The sequence below is a fragment of the Thermochaetoides thermophila genome, assembly GCF_000221225.1.
Source record: "Thermochaetoides thermophila DSM 1495 unplaced genomic scaffold scf7180000011816, whole genome shotgun sequence".
NCBI lineage: Eukaryota > Fungi > Ascomycota > Sordariomycetes > Sordariales > Chaetomiaceae > Thermochaetoides > Thermochaetoides thermophila.
Window position 1 is genome coordinate 1,603,301 of NW_006383032.1, and position 15,925 is coordinate 1,619,225.

At 52.9% G+C, this 15,925-nt stretch overlaps 4 protein-coding genes across 4 annotated transcripts; all 4 read right to left on the minus strand.

Moving 5' to 3' along the window:
• Positions 1–452: 452 nt before the first annotated feature.
• CTHT_0025240 (uncharacterized protein) lies at positions 453–3,195 on the minus strand (the record flags this gene model as incomplete). Its single annotated transcript, XM_006692921.1, has 2 exons — positions 453–599; positions 715–3,195. 2 exons carry the CDS (start codon positions 3,193–3,195, stop codon positions 453–455), a joined length of 2,628 nt encoding a protein of 875 aa, XP_006692984.1.
• A 1,293-nt stretch (positions 3,196–4,488) lies between these two features.
• CTHT_0025250 (uncharacterized protein) lies at positions 4,489–5,446 on the minus strand (the record flags this gene model as incomplete). Its single annotated transcript, XM_006692922.1, has 3 exons — positions 4,489–4,615; positions 4,674–4,826; positions 4,893–5,446. 3 exons carry the CDS (start codon positions 5,444–5,446, stop codon positions 4,489–4,491), a joined length of 834 nt encoding a protein of 277 aa, XP_006692985.1.
• Positions 5,447–6,791: 1,345 nt separating this feature from the next.
• On the minus strand, positions 6,792–8,944 carry CTHT_0025260 (uncharacterized protein; the record flags this gene model as incomplete). The annotated part of the gene is made up of 4 exons (XM_006692923.1): positions 6,792–7,074; positions 7,581–8,239; positions 8,393–8,474; positions 8,664–8,944. 4 exons carry the CDS (start codon positions 8,942–8,944, stop codon positions 6,792–6,794), a joined length of 1,305 nt encoding a protein of 434 aa, XP_006692986.1.
• Positions 8,945–10,302: 1,358 nt separating this feature from the next.
• Positions 10,303–12,000, minus strand: CTHT_0025270 (uncharacterized protein; the record flags this gene model as incomplete). Its single annotated transcript, XM_006692924.1, has 3 exons — positions 10,303–11,137; positions 11,232–11,851; positions 11,986–12,000. 3 exons carry the CDS (start codon positions 11,998–12,000, stop codon positions 10,303–10,305), a joined length of 1,470 nt encoding a protein of 489 aa, XP_006692987.1.
• Between the last annotated feature and the right edge of the window lie 3,925 nt (positions 12,001–15,925).

The following is a 15,925-nucleotide window of genomic DNA, read 5'->3' on the forward strand; positions in this document are numbered from 1 at the left end:
AAATACATACAAAGGACGAGCCGACCTCCTGGGTTTATGGAAAGCCATGGCATTGCCGTATCGTAGGATGTTTCGAGATATCATTGTAGCCTAAAAGATGGGCTCTTACTGATATACAGTAGACAAATAATCGTAGTATTATGCTATAAGCAATATGGTACCAGAAAATGACCCAGAGATCATCCCATCCTTTGGTTCAGTGCTATCCTCCTGGATATGAGCACTAGCTGGAGAAGTGAAGCAAGCGGAGGTAATGACAGAAAACAGGACTGGAAGCAAACCCGCCTAATTCTAAGCATCGGTGTCTCTGTAACGGATGAAACGAACAATGAAGAAAATTTGGAAGAATAACACACTACAGGATACCTTACACCCTCCCTAAACTCCCAGTCGCGTAGCCCCCCAAACTCCGACTCCAACAGAGAACAGAGACGGAGAGCTTCTTATACATGCTAGGTCTTCACCCCCCTAGCATTGACTTCACCCTTCTCTCCAATGCCCAGAGCTTTCCGACAATCCGGGCAATACCACTTAGTTGTGCGAGCCGGGATACCCGACAGCCCAACGCATTCGAGATGGAACCACTCCTGTTTGCAGTTCTGTTTGCACTACGTCAGCCATGACATTGTACTCTGAAATTTGCAATGTTGAAAAGCGGCTTACCTCAACGTTGTCACATTGAATCATTGTCCCAAAGCTGACCCTATTACATACGCAATACCTGGGCTCATCGGGATCAATGACATTCCCTTCATCATCCACTTCCACCTCATACGCCTCTCCCGTCGCGTTCTCAGCTGCGGCAACAGCAGCCGCAGCCGTGGCACCTCTCCTGCTGCCTCCACGGGTCGAGGTGCTCTTCTTCCTAGGCGCAGCCTTCCTCGTTCCGACAGCACTGCTTCCCCCGCTGTTCGTCCGGCTGATGACGCCCGGAGCAGGCCTCTTGGAGCGTTTGCTCGCCTGCCTTGTAGCCGCACCAGCGCTTTCAGTTGCTGCTATTGCGCTTGTGGCGCCTGTCCCTCCACTTGTGCCCGCAGCCTCCGGAGCAGGCGTGTTCCGCGCGGTACTAGAGCGTCGGGGCCGTTCCGAGGCTGCTGTCGGCTGGGGTTCAGCGGCTGCACCCTTGCCTCGAGACGTGGGGCGCTTGGTGGTCATCGCAGTTGTGCTTGATGTCGTTAATGTTGTTGTTGTTGTTGTTGTTGTTGTTGTTGTTGTTACTGCCGCAGTAGCGCTCTCGGGCTCAGTTTTAAGCACTGCTGAAGCCTCAGGGCTTCCTGAAAGGGATGTCATGCGTTGTGCGGCGCTCGTAGGCGCCGAGGCAGCAGCTGCTGCTGCACCAGCCTGCAGTTGTTGCTGTTCCTGCAATCGAGCAGCTTGAGTTTTACGGGTTTCACGAACCGGCGGCAGAATCGGTGTCGTGGATTTCTTCGGCGAAATGACGGGAGGGGGGATAGGAGTCTCGGAAGTGGGAAGGCGGACAGATGGAGCAGCGCTTGCAGGACCTGTGCTAGCAGGAGAAACCGACGATACGGCTGGCACTGCTGGCTTAGCTGTTATGGTTTGTTCTGCTGCTTGAGCAGGGATAGGGATGGGGATCGGGGATGTTGATTGCAATACGCCTGCTGTTGATGTCCGGCGTGGAATGGACACGGAGGTCTCGACAGAGGGAAGTTGAGCGCCGCTCGGTGTAATTACTGGAGGAGGCACCGGCGTCTCGGTCTTGGTACGCTTCAGCTGAGGCCTCTGGGCCTGCCCATCGGTTGCCTCTCCTTTGTCGGCTTCAGCTTCGAGCGCCGCAGCGTCTCTCTTGCGCTTCCTCTGGGTCTTACGCCCAGTGGCCGGCTTTGGCTGCTCCTGAACAACAGGGACGGCGGCTGACGTAGCATCAGAGGACATGAGAGTTCTGGCAATGGCATCGAAGCGCCTTGCAGATTCCTCGGCCTCCTCAGCGGCCATCTTGGCCAACATCTCGCGCTTCAACTTCTTGGCCTCGTTTAACTTCATGCCACGGTTGCTCAGAGAGTTTTCTTCCCTAGTCAAAGCCTCTAACGTCAAAGCGCCAGGCGGCATCCGTTTCTCGCCAGTCTCTGGGTCGATGACAGGTTGGGGTAGCTTGCCCTCAAATGGTCTTCCTTCCTGCTCTGCCTTAAGCTTGGCAGCCTTGTAAGCCTCCACGCCACGTCCCAGTGAGCTCAATTCTCTCGCAACCATGGTATCGCTTGGGGTCCACGAGGCATTTTTCTTCATGCGCTTTCTAAGCCGTGCAAGCTCGTACGGAGTGAGCTGGCCCCAAGGGGCATCGGGTCCGCCAATCTCAGCATTCTCAGGAGGAGGCTTTAACTGCGCCATCGCAGCGCTCGTGGAAAGCTGAGTGCCGCTGCCACTAGGCACATTGGGAAGAGGACCAGAGATCCTGGAGCGAGGGGCTCTCGCAGGCTTCGGTGCCCTGGCCGTAGATCCCTTCACCACCTTTATCCGTGCTTGTGGTGCGGGGGTTAGCTTATTCGATGGCTGTGCCTGCCCAACTTCCTTCTCCTCCTCCGAACTACTCTCCGAATCTGTGCTATATCCGTTGTAGTCCAGCTCGTAGGGTGCAAGGACTTCGCCCGGGACGGTGATGCGTGGGACTCGGGGTCGGCGGGCTTTCTGTTTCTGTGTCCTCGTCGCTTGGGGCGACTTGTTGATCTGTTGTTGCTGCTCTTCGAGGATATGGTAATTCTCGTACATGTTCTCGAGCTTCTTGAGTATAATCTTCGCGCGGACATGGTGACGTTTGACGTTCTCGGCCATGCGACGGGCTTCGGCTAGCGAAGAGGCGCGAGCATCCATTGCGTACCGCATATATTCCGAGATCTCCTTGCGCAGATGCACGGGGTCTGGACGTTCTGCCGGGGGGATACTGGGCAGCCGGCCCCAAAGCTTGGTGAGCTCATGGACCTTGGTCGATGCCTCGATGTAACGCTGGTCGAGTTCGGTGATCAGGTTGAGAGAGCGGGTAATATCTGCAGGCAGATACTCGGTAAAATCGAGAAAGTCGGTCACAGTAGCTTGCGCGTCGGGATCAGCGCCTCGGTCGAGAGTAGAAAGATGACTGACGACCGACTGGATCGACTGCTCAAGATTCGGGGCGGGAGCCGGTTGGCGCGGAGAGATGGGCTCATCCAGGTCGGGGGCCACGGTCTCTGCGGTCGCCATGCTTGCGCGATCTTTGTTTCGTATGAAGAGGCAGGGAAAGGGACAATAGCCGGGACTGGGATGGCCGGCGCCGTCTTCGAGGTTGCGGTGCTTGTTGCGCGATGCGCCTGCGCGTTGCTCGACTCCCGCTCGTCACTGGACGCGTACTTCGCGGGATGCCATAATCCTTTTTGTTGCGCAACCCGGTTCTGGATTATTTGTTACCACAAAGCTTGAGGAAGGGATGCCGTGATGGCAGCAGTGTTTGCAGCCTGGATTCAGATGAAGTCGTTGATTGCGGGACGCGTTGCGCGATGCACTTGCGGTTCAACCGCCCCACCTTGCAGCTCGGACCCGGAAGTTAGAGCAGCAGCCGCATCCGGGGCCTTGTGGGCTTGCGCTAAGCCAATCTCGGATTCTTGCATGCCTGTCTATTGCGGCCCACCATATCCACCCCCACAAACTGGTTGTGGTCCTACGCAAAGTCACCACAACGCTCATCTCACTCACCCGCACCACGCGCCCGTCACCCACGATCACCCATTTATCCACCGACCCGGACCGCATATCCCCCACCATCGTTCCCCCGATCGAGGTCTCAAATCGCAATCAGGGGTTCAGTCTTGGATTTGCAAGCAAGCGGCGCCATTAACCATATCTTTGCCAATGCTCTTAACCATGCAAGCGTTTCCGGTCATGCGGATAATAAGGCTGAAAATGATGAGCCTCACAGTGACACCTCAAATGATTTGCATAACTAACTGGATTTGACATGAAACTCACTGATGTCAGATGTTTCGAGTGCACTTGCAATACACAGTGTTTCCGTGAATACATAATATAGTAGTAGTACATTAAAACTTCACTCTCGCCTTGTTAGCGCGATTTCCGTCCCTGTATTGCAACGCTGACTCCCTCAAACCCAAAGAAAGTGAGCAGCCCGAGACGGACGAATCCGATGCGATGCCAGCCCCAAACCCAGCCACAACAGCAGATGCAGCGAACATCCTCCTCTAAACGCACTACACACTTACTCCGTCCATGATCCCCTGAGCAGCACCTGGTGCTTTCTAGACCGCCAATCGAGGTGTTATGTTGCGATGGCTCGAACACTGTCGAAAAGAAAACAGGATGAAAGAAGAGAAGCAACAATCCCAAACTCCATGTCCGATACTGTGTGCCCCAGGACTAATGTTTGTGAAACTATGTGACTTCGATGTATCATCAAAATCGTCGAGCAGAAATGACAAGGAATAAATAGTGAAACATGGATAGTGTATGGGAAACAAGGGGACAATCGAGCGGGCCAAGCGATCAGTTGGCATAATTATGTCGCTGAATTAGCTTTGCGCCCTGGACTGTCTCTCCCTGCTCAACTTCATACCAGGACTGGTCGCCCACGGTGGTAAGGGAGTCGTATGCTGTTAGGATCTTGCATTTTCTGTTATTTGTTAACCAGTCATACCTTCATTCAACGAGGAAGAGTTAAGGGTACTTACAGATATCCATCAATGGTCAGACTACCGTAAACCTCCAGATCCCCTTGGACTTCCAGAGTGCCGTGTATCCTGAGCTTGCCAAAAACCTTGACTTTGTCCGTGCAAACCACACTTCCGCGGATCTTTACATTGCCCATGCTCTTGAATTTGCCACTGGAGAAAGCTTCGTCAGTATATGCTTCTCAAACTGGTACTTAGATGACGATCGGGGAGACATACCCACAAGACAGGTTGCCCTGAATATCCACATCTCCGTATGCCTCAATCCGATCTTTCACAGAGAAGTCCCCTCTAAAGGTGACAGAAGACATAGACTTGACAGACCCGTCCACCTCCATTGGCCCACGCAAATCCAGCGGGTCGTCAGACTTGATTGACCTCATTTTATTAGCATTATGGCTCGGGTAAAAACTGCTGGAGGAGCCAGCAAGCATGATGGGCTGGTCGAAGGTGATGATCTGCTCGTACTCGTACATCGTTACCGCTTCTGAAGAAGTGGTTTGTGGTGATGATGATGATGATGATGATGATGATGCCGTTGTGGTAACAGTTGGTGTAGTTGAATGTGTTGTGGAAACTGAGGTTCTTGGTCGCTTTGAATGTTCAGCTGTCGTAGAGGGGGATGATAATGATGATGATGATGATGATGATGATGATGATGATGATGATGATGATGATGATGATGATGATGATGATGATGATGATGATGATGATGATGATGATGATGAGCTTTCTGTTGTCATCGACATGGGCGGCGTCGAGCCCCTTTTCATATTGTCTGACACAAGAACACAAAAAGACACCACAACAAGACTACTGTACTTGATCTAGCTTTGCGATGAGGGCAGTCAGACAAAGCAGCTCTCATGTTCTTTTCACAAGGCATCCAGCGGTGTATGATACCTGTCAAATGAGCAAGAGGGGCTTAGAGCTGGCGACAAGATGCTCGATGATGTAACTCGGAGGTGCCGTAGGAGAGAGAATTCGGGCAGCTATATAGAAAGGGGTAATCATGTTGGAAGGACAACACGCAGGCAGTCGATAGCAAGTAGAGGATATGTCAGCTCCCCGCAGTAGACTCTCGCCATGGTGTATCAAGTGTGCTTTGCGATTCCAGTCATTGGTGAGCTGTGTTGTCGGCGGTCTACAGGAACCATCCACGCACGCCCCTCTTCCCCTCTCCTACTCTATTGCCCGTAGTTCCTCTTCCATTTCCACGGCCGAGCCGGCTGGCTGGCTTCTGCCTGCGGATCATAAGCGACCATCTCCACGTCAAAAGACCGTTTCGGGCTTGGGATGGACATTTGCTCGCTTGCTACTGCCGGTTTGCTGGGGAAATGGTTGATCAAACCCATAAACCTATGCATCCTGGGCGCGCGTTTATGCCTTCAGACGAGGTTGACTCGGGACGCTGAACCAATCAGGAGCCTTCCGATTGTCCAGTAGCACGCCATCTAACGGTCTTCATTCTAGGCCTTTTCAGTCCCTTTCAGGGGAGCCCCATCTTCGTCTTCCCCGCCAGCACACGAAGGGGCAAGGGCTGGATGAATGTACATGGAATCATAGACTAGGACCACCGACAGCAGCAGTCCTACTTCCAATTTGGGCTGGCTACACGCTAAGCAGAAACGCAGAGGGCACAGGCGCTTTGGGCAGAACACCAGATCTCTTACAGAGAGCAGAGGGAAAGTGTTGCGTTTGACGAACCCATGGGATTGTCATGATTGGATGCCGAGGCGACGGGCTGCGAGGCGCAGTATGTAGCTAGTACATGTATGGTCAGATCTAGGTAGGGTTGTCTTCCACGTGTCGGCATGGTGAGCGAGCTGCATGGAAGCCAAAAAGAAGCAATCGAAGCCATAACCAAGTCGACCAGGGCAACAGGGTCGTCAGCTTCGCCATCGCCTCAGACAAGCCAAGCCTTTTGGCCCTTGCCGAAACCGGACAGCCTGGGGTGCTGTGCAGCATCGGGTCGCTGACGGAGGCCTCCCGCTAGATTGAAAAAAAAAAAAAACCGGTCGTCTATCTGGTCGGCGTCCCAACCCAACGGCACCGACCATGGCTCCACACACTCTCGAAACGACAGATTCCGATTCATTCAGATCTTCTACTGGCCCATCAGCCGCTCTGCGGCTGATACTGCTGGGCTCCATCGCTGCCATGCTGCTCTTGATGCATCATCCGATCAAGGAAATCGCCCCTCTCGCAAGCGCCAACAAGCACCCAAATACGCCTTGCCTTGATCCACCCGCAAGGCTGCTCAGCCTTCAGCTGGGTCTTGGCATCGTGTTGGCCGCTAACCCAGTCCTTTCGATCGTTTGCTGCCGTCGGCAAGGGCTGACCAGACTCGCGGCTGGCATAAACGCGCGTCAAATCTGCCATGATGCCGAAAAATATGTACCTATGCCGTGTGCTATGTTTCAGATCTTCAATAGTTTGTGTCTGCAAGCCCAAAAAAAAAGTTTCCGCTGGTAAGGTATGAGCCTGTAGTCTTGTTTCACAGCAGCTGAACTAACCCCGGTGTTATCCGCACGTGTTGATGCAATTACTCACAAAAATTTCTACACCCCTATCCAATTCCTACATGTCCCAGCTGTCTGAACGACGGGATGCCAACCAAGTGAAACTGTCCGGAGTTCATGTACTCTTCAACTAGGGTGCCGCCCTGCATATTTTCCCGCCCAGCTCTCACAAACTATCCTCTGCATGAGGTCCACGAGGAAAAGAGGGAAAAAAACTAAAACACACATACGAGACTAATAGTCCGTACCCAACCCATACTTCCCAAAGCAGCAGACAGCCTCATCATCACACGCCAATTCCGGTATCTCAGCCTCAGCTGTAGCGCTGAGTAGTCCAGACACCTCTTATTCCCAGCCCCGCTACTCTCACAGACTCCCCACGTACCTCAACCCCAACCCCGTGACACACGCGGCCGCAACCCAAACTCCTGCATACACAACTGCACCATATGGTTCAACACCCTTCAACACTAGCCCCGTCTCAAGCACCGTGCCCAGTCCTGTAACCAACATCGCAGTCGCAGTCCTCTTCAGCGACACCTTCGTCTGTGTGGTGTAACCCCACAGGTTCCACTTTACCGTCTCCCGAAGCGTGGCGTTGACGGGGTCAAACTCCTCATTCTTCTCATCCTCCTCTGTTCTTGGCGTTGTGACCGTCGGCGAGAAGATGAACGTCCTCGCCGCCAGGCCGAACAGGAGACTCAGAACTTGTACCATAGGACTGCCGAGTCCGAGGAACATGTCCTCAGCCTTGGGCCGCACAGTTTGGATGCCAGTGAAGTACAGCACGAGCGTCTGCGGCAGGAAATAGCGAGTAGCGAGGTACAGAACGACACTGTAGATGAGGGCAGCCTGCAAGGAGGTGAGCGCCAAGATGGTCTTGTCGGTGACAATTTCACGATTGGGAGTGCCCGGCGCGGCAGAATGGGCGCCGCTGACACGCCGGAGGAGGTAGAAAGGTAGAGATGTGGAAAGGATGTCGACCAAGAGATAGGCGCCGGCCGTCAGGGAGCGAATGCCGTAGAAGACAGAGACAAGGAAAGCCTGTATGCAAGCATATGCGTAGATCAGTCAGCAGATGATATCTTCCAACGAGGGCGATCATCCCGCCGGGGGCCGGGGGGGGGGCAACACGGGCCGCATATGGCGTCGTAGCCAGTGTCTGCATTGCGGGGCGTGATGAGCAGCCTCACTTACAGTCGGGCCATGCGAGAGCAACGCAAGGGCAGCAGAATCGTATCCATCATAGTCACCAAGCCAGCAAAGAGCCAGCATGACTCTGTCATTTTCGGTGTTAGCGTGCTGCAAAATAACACAGTTGAGCAAGTTAGGAGCTGATTCAGCCTTATTTTCAGCTCTTCCCCAACACAGGGCGAGCCGAGAACGAAAGCAGACCGCAACATCACCTAGGTATGACGGCAAGGAAAAAACCGTTCACGGAGAAGACCGAACAAGGTAGCAAACATACAGCCTCCACGCTGCCAGCAGTCCAACCTCCCACTTCCCCAAGTCCTTCGCAACACTTGCTAGTTCGTCCTTAGTCGCATAGTGAAGGCCAACTTGACCGAGTGACCCAAGCGCAAAACTCAAAACGACTGCCAGAAAAAAGCGTACTGGGCTTGAGAGCTTGGTGCGGCTGCTCACGGCTTCCTCGAGCACGTCGGCATCGGCAGTATTGCCAGGCTGTGGTACGGCGTCCTTGGTAGGAGCCTCTGACTCAGCCTGCGTTTCCTGTGGTGTTCGACCCATTGTAGCTATTCAGTCTGAAGTACGACTGGCGTGCAAAGTCGGCGCAACTGCTGGGGCGAAATGCGAATGAGGTGGAAAGGCAGGGAGAGCTTGACGCGGTAGTGTGCGCGGACGCGCGCGTGTCTCGTCAAGCAAAAGTAAACTGTCAGAAGCTGTGGAGCTGTTTTCGTCAGGTTGCACGGGACAACGGATATGGAGTTAGGGTCAATCAAAATGAAAATGGAATTGACAACGATAACAGAGCAACGCAGTTGCTTCAACACCTCCAATCAAAAGACGCTTGTAGTGTTCTGCAAGCGGTCGGAGTAAGAGGACTGAGTAATCCCAACAACGGGGTCAACTGCGGCGTAAGTCGAGGTGAAATTGGACAGCAAAACAGCCTGTAGGTCTGTTGCACGCGACGATGACCAGCGACAGTTGTGCCATCCTCATTAGGGATTAGTGCCGCTGGGGTAATGTGGGCACGCTGTGGATCAGTGACGTCTTTCCAAACTCGCAGCGGTCCAGGAACGCAGTCCATCAGGTAATCGGCGGACCGTCAGGTATCTTTTGCCCCGCGGTTGATGAAAACGACCCATGTGGTGTTTTCCATCTTCCTGCTTTGCATTCGGCCTGTCGTTGGGTCTGGTTAGTCGAACCCCCTCAAGAGGGTTGCCTTACATGCCCTTCACGCCCTTCGCTCCGCCAACCCTCCTGATGACTTACCTACATCCGAAGTACAACGCGACCGCCACAGAACACGAAAAACACAGGTTTACGTTGCTGCAATGTACGCTTGCCCTGGAACTGAAGTCAAATCAAGTATAGAGGGAAGCGCTCAGTGCACCATCGGAAGGTCACGACTAACCCACAGCATCGTCAAGACACGAGAATAAACAGTTGAGGACATCGCTACGACTCAGACCCCGCGGCTGCTACTCTGCCTAAGGGTGTGGTTGTTGCCTTTGTAATGATGTTTCGCAATGCGTCGTATAGTTGGTTGTCAGTGGTGGTTTATCTTCTTTATTTATTCGATGTAAGGCGAGGCGAGTCCCGGGCTATTCAGTCCTAACCACAAGAGACCTCTAGACTCTATGTTTGCACACAGCCCTCACTTGAACCTTGTGGTTTCAATGCCCTAACCTTATCATCGACCTTGATCAAGCCGTCAAAGCATCCTTTCACTTACGGAACCGAGGACTATCAGCAGAGCTATTTCATTTACACATTGTCGTGCAGTTATTGGTATACAAAAGAAAAAAAGAAATATCCATTATCCATCCAACCATAAAGTAACTAGGTCATTGAGGTTGGTCGACCCAAGAATAACCTCGTTCTCATAGAATATCAATCAGTCACTGTGTTGCACCTGATAACGCTCACTCCTCCATTTTCCCAAAGACGCCGTCGTCATCTTCGTCGCTGCGTGCCCGAGACCGAACATCATCGTCGTCACTATCTTCCGCCATCTTGGTATCGATATCGTATCGGCGTCCTGCGCCACGCTCGAAGCTCTCGGGTGCCCTGCTAGGGTAGCTTCCAATGAAGCTCGTGCCCGACAACACGTCATCGCCAAGATACTGTGGGAGCGGAGGTACTGGGGGCACGTCCGTCGGGAAAGGGCCGCGTCGGGATCCGGTATTGCTGTTGTAGCTGCAGCTCAGAGCCTCAACAGCCGCCGCCAGCTCTCGATCATCCTTCCCCGTGGCATTCCTGCCCGATGATGTCGGTCGCTGGTCCTGACTAGGCTGACGGAAGTGTCCAAGGTGCCCGAAGCCAGAAACACTGGTGACACTCTCGGCAACCGAGGAACCATACACACCGGGTTGATATGACTGGGAGAGGCCAGCCCCTGGGCCATACCCATCTCTCCAACCGAAGCTAGAAGTATACGATCCGTGGGGTGCCGAGATGTCATCCAGATGTGGCGGCGGAGTTGTATCGGCTGAGCTGCGGTCTTGCTGTTCCGAATATCCACTCGCGGGTGGAGAGGAGGAATCTCGGTCGCTGCTGAAGTGCCTTCCTAAGTCTGGAGGTGTCGTCGTAGTCGTCGGAACCGACGCGGAGGCGGCGGGAACGGCTGCGGCGGTGGGACGCCTTGGGGGATTGCCGTTCATAGCAACCAGGACCGAAGCAGCTTCTAACAGCTGAACTTGCTGGTGCTTGGAGATCAAGAGCTTGGACGTGTATGACCACTCGGGAGTGTGCTCCCACCTGGCGGGTAGACAACAAGTCAACACAAGTGCTTCAGACGGCACAACCCTGGGTCCAAGGCCGGAGTGTGGCTGCCAGCTTCGCACTCAGGGACCAGGTGGGAGAGGATAGGGGGAGGAAAGTGGGCACAAACAAATGCTTATTCAAGCAGCTGCTATGCTTGTATCCCTTCCCACATGTCTCGCAGCGGAGTTCTGGGCGGTTAAACCTTCGGCCGCCTTCCTTTACCAAGGGCTGACCATCGCTGGCTCTCCTCATGCGTGCCTTCTTGAAAGCCGCCGCAGCATCTTCTCCAGACACGTCGTTTGGCTCGTCCTCGATCGCGCTGTCCTGTACGTTGCCGTTCCCGCTATCGTCGGTCACGAATTGGCGATTGGGTAGACTCCCCGGTGGGGACGGAAGGCTTCCAACGATGGCCTGGCGCGAGAGGCCCTGCTTCGACATGGTGTTGCGACGCGAACCAGAAGCGATGGGCAGAGGCCCAGACATCTCGCCAGATTCCTGGAGAGCTGCGGCTAATGCTGCGACGTTTGCGCCGGTGTTGGTCATGCTTTTGCGGCGTGTAATGCGATGAGTGCCATTGAGAGTGCTGCTAAGCAGCGAGTGCGAGCTGTTGCGCGTGTGTGCCTGCCGAGTAATCGACAGACCGCCCCCAGGGGCCGGACTCGACGAAAGGGCAGGCCGGTGAGTAAGGGGCCGCGAGGTTTGTATGTCCTGAAGGTAATTAACCATGTGGTTAGCACTGCTTCGGTTTCGTGCAGCTATGTTGCAGGAACACATGTCTGGCCGGAACTGCCATGGGACAGGACAGATATGGCGGTATCCGTAGCTGGATGATAGAGAGGTACCTTGAAAGACGCCATTGCGAAACCGCTACTGGAAGTTAAATGTTCTCAGCGGTTTCCTCAGATTGGTTTCTATCCAAAATCTGAAGTGACCAAAAAAAACCCTGTGTTGTCGGGTGGTGATACACAGCAGACTGGCCGGTTGGAATTTCTGTGCCGCTTGCTTGGGAGCGAGCCACGTTGTCGGTAGGACGGTCTCGTCGCTACTTGGGACAGCTCGCTGCAGCAGCAGGTCCTTGGGAGCGCGGGGAGGAACAATAATAATTTCGGTCCTGCTAGGGTTTGTACAATCCAACCGGGGGGTGTGCGCGACTCTCTGCGCTCGGCCAGTCAAGCTTTTGGACGCAGGTTTCGAAACGGTTGGCAGGCAATTGGATTAGGAGATCAGCGCAGTGCTGTTGAGCAATGGCATGAAGCAGAAAAAAATGATGAGCAGCAGGGTAAAAGCTGAGTGGCTGTGCCTTCTCTCGGGACGAGATCTGAAAGAATGACCCGACCCGTGACGAGAGGAATGGCTTGCGGGTCAGTCAGCTCAGGTCAGCGGCGTGCTTGGAATGCAGAGAAGGGCTCGGAGTGGTGGACACCCGGCATGAAATGAAGCTGAAAGGCATTCAATCGACCGTCTGGAAACCTAAAAGCAAAAGGAAAAGGAAAAAAAAGTTCCAAAAGATTTCAGGAACGCCTGCCGTTGGCTGCTGCTGACTTGGGACCGTGGAGGTCGCATGCAATGGCGGGAAGCTTCCACTTCTTTCATGACACCCGTGGACACCGTGGACTGGGCTGGCAGCGGTGGATGACAGGAGATCTGGGCCTCGGATTTCCAGCTGGGATAAGTGGGAATGTTGGCACTACAAGGGGTGGTCGCTTTGGCGGAGCCTGCATGTGCCCCTGGCAAGTACCCCCTGACCACCCCGCCCATCCAACTTGCACTCTCTCTTTGGGGCGAGGTACCTGTGCTCACACAGTGCGAAAGCATCTGTACCGGCGGCAGGCTGTACCAGATACACCGCACTCTTGGCGTGCCCAGGCCAAAAGGTATCCGTAGCTTCCCTCTTCCAGTCCAGTGGTCGGCTGTGGACAGTTGTCTGCACGGTACCCATCTTTTGCTCTTCTGGGGACACAAGGCTCTACAAACATACCAGGCTTCTCAAAACACCTGCGAAATATGAGTACGTAAAAAGACAGGCAGCAGCTGAATGATTTTGCAAACGCCCATCGCGGGAGAGCACTCAAGATGTTGTTTGGGAGTACATACCGTAAGGTAGGTCGGTAGATTTAAGCCTATCAAGAGGATTCCCTGTGGATAGACAAGAAGCATTACACGAAGCCAGCTGTGTGAGTTGAGTCCATATAGAAGCTGTCAAGTACACATTCGCCGTGCCAACGCAGGCCATCTGAACGGTAGTCGAACAGGTACACCACAATCCGTACATTGTAAGCGCTGTCTTGGCCCTGCAAATTTATGTTCGATGCGAGGCTGCCTGAAGCTGAGTCAGGCTGAAGTGCTGAGCTGGCGAGTAGACCGGCACTAAGGGGGTCCCAGGGGTCGAACTGTCTAGCGAGGAGTAGTGTACCTGCATAGCCAGCTGTATTGCTAGCCCTCATCAAGATGGCAAACTGTTTTTCGCCATACATAGGGACCTTGGCTCTATTCTGCTTGTTGAAAAGCTCGAAGCATAATCAAAGGCATCGTCTCCACATGTTTAAGCCGACTCAATCGATGGATGGAAGCTTCCGGAGCAAAAGCCGGAAAGGTTACGTATTCAAAATCTCAGGCTACTCCGGTTCCAACAGGACATAATGCTGAAAAGTAAGTATTCTTATCATTTCCTTGTGTCGAGAGTTCGTGGCCTCCTCTCCAACTAGTCCGTACTTGCGTTGAATCGTTAAGACGGGCAAACGCCGCCGTCATCGCCGTCCCTACCTACCCCGCTATTGTGATACGTTGTGTCTCCCTGAACGAGGAGTCATTGGAGGCACAGAGTAGAGGTAGCTACTTGTTGTTCGTACGAATTACTTAGCGCGGTAGAGCATTCCTTCTTTGACATGTCGATATCTAGAGAATCGACATTGTAATGAGTGTTGTTGGGTCGGTTTGACCTTTGAACCCCGGATTTAAGTCAGTTTATGCACTTCTTTAGCGGCAACATCCGCTAAGTAGAATCTTGGAGTGAGTCCATAATCCAAACCCCTTAGAAATTTACAGATTCGACATGCCTACCGTAAAACCAGTGCAGTTGCCCCTGCTATCTTTCGGATAGTTTTTGTTGGTTTTGAAAGGATTGACTGTCTTTGGGTAAAGTCGAACCTTAACTTCAAGCCCAACTCCACTTTCACACCTCAAAATTTTTTTGCCCATTGCAGACAACTTGGCGATATGTGTACATCATCATGAAAACTCATACACACAAAAACGTTGTCCAAATGAATCGTTCCACATATAAACTTGTGGGAAACACGACATGTTAACCCTCATGGTTTCCAATTATCTTGCTGTGCAACATCTGCAGTGTACGGAGTTATGGTATCTTTTGGTTTTTTACTGGTGTTCAACAGGCTCAGAACTGAGGCCTAAGCTCCGTGCTCCACACTCAGTGGAAAACTTGTCCAGCTAGTGTTTACGCACTGTGCACACTGGTAACCTGGTTTCCGAGGCTATACACCCCTCTCTGCTTTAGAAGTTGTCTCCACCTTCACTTCGTGATCCAGAACAAACCATGGAGACTTGCGTGGAGTCGCCAAGTATTCGAAGGCGGCTCTCTGAATGATAGCGAGCCTATGTTTGAATGCAAGAGTCTCAATTGAGGAAACCAAAGAGGATACAGATCCGCAATCTGGTTTTGAAGGTGGTCAAAGAGCAAAAGGGAGAAAAAAAAGGTCGGCTAACCTACTCGCTGTTCGAGACAGCAGAGAGCCAATGAAGACCAGAGTGTCTTGCCCCGCGACTTGCACCCACCTGACACAGTCCACTCTAATACTGTGGATAGGAAGGTCCGAAGGTTCTTACCTGAAGTACCCACCAATCAATGATGCCAAAGTATGAAACCCCTCGCCCGATCTCTGTTCTTGGGCAGGCCGGACCTTCGAAAAAGCCCCGCTCGAGAGGTGCCGTCCGGTACAGCCCAATGAGAAGGGAGCTTCGAGATCACCAGACCATCCAATGGGTAAGGACCCTTTGTGCATGCTACATCAAGATTTCCAAGACTTTTAGGAGAGTACAAGGATATGGCCTTTGCCGTCGAGAGAGAGAACCCAGGGAGCGAATCTTGCAGACCAGCAATATCGAGGGCTTTCGACAACACTCCACCATGTGCTTACTACGATTCCATAACACCCTCATTTAGCCTATGTTAATCTCTCTACTGGGAACTCGTGGTTAGCGGCCGGGCTTTGCCGCGCCCTGGAAGGTGATCTTGTTACCGATGAGCTACGCACACGTGATCCTGGAGATATAGCCAAGGCTCACATTAAGCTCCCAAAGCATACCTACAACAGTGTAGATCTGTTCAGCAAAGTGTATTCCCAAATGGCCCTCGACAAGGCTCTATGTCTCTTCATCGTACTGTCAAAAGCGAGGTATGTGCCACGAGCAAAAGACCTCTTCACCAGAAATCCATTACAGGTTGTTTTAGAGCATTGCATGGAGGCAACTGTGAAAACTCATGATCAGCCAAGTTTTCTGAGAAGGATACCAAGTCCTGAACAGGACAGACAAGAACACATATAGACAGATGACATTGACCGAGGACCCACATAATGACTGAGAACAAGGCAGAGGATCGCGGTCAAGGGGGGGAAACAAGAAAGGACGGTTAATTGCCAGGGCAAGCCATGCAAATGTGTTGGGCTTTGAAAGATAGACCGGGCCATTGATCAGGTAATGGATGCTGGATGTTCACCTATCTCGTGAATCGATCACGGCGCTATCGCAGCAAATGCTTTG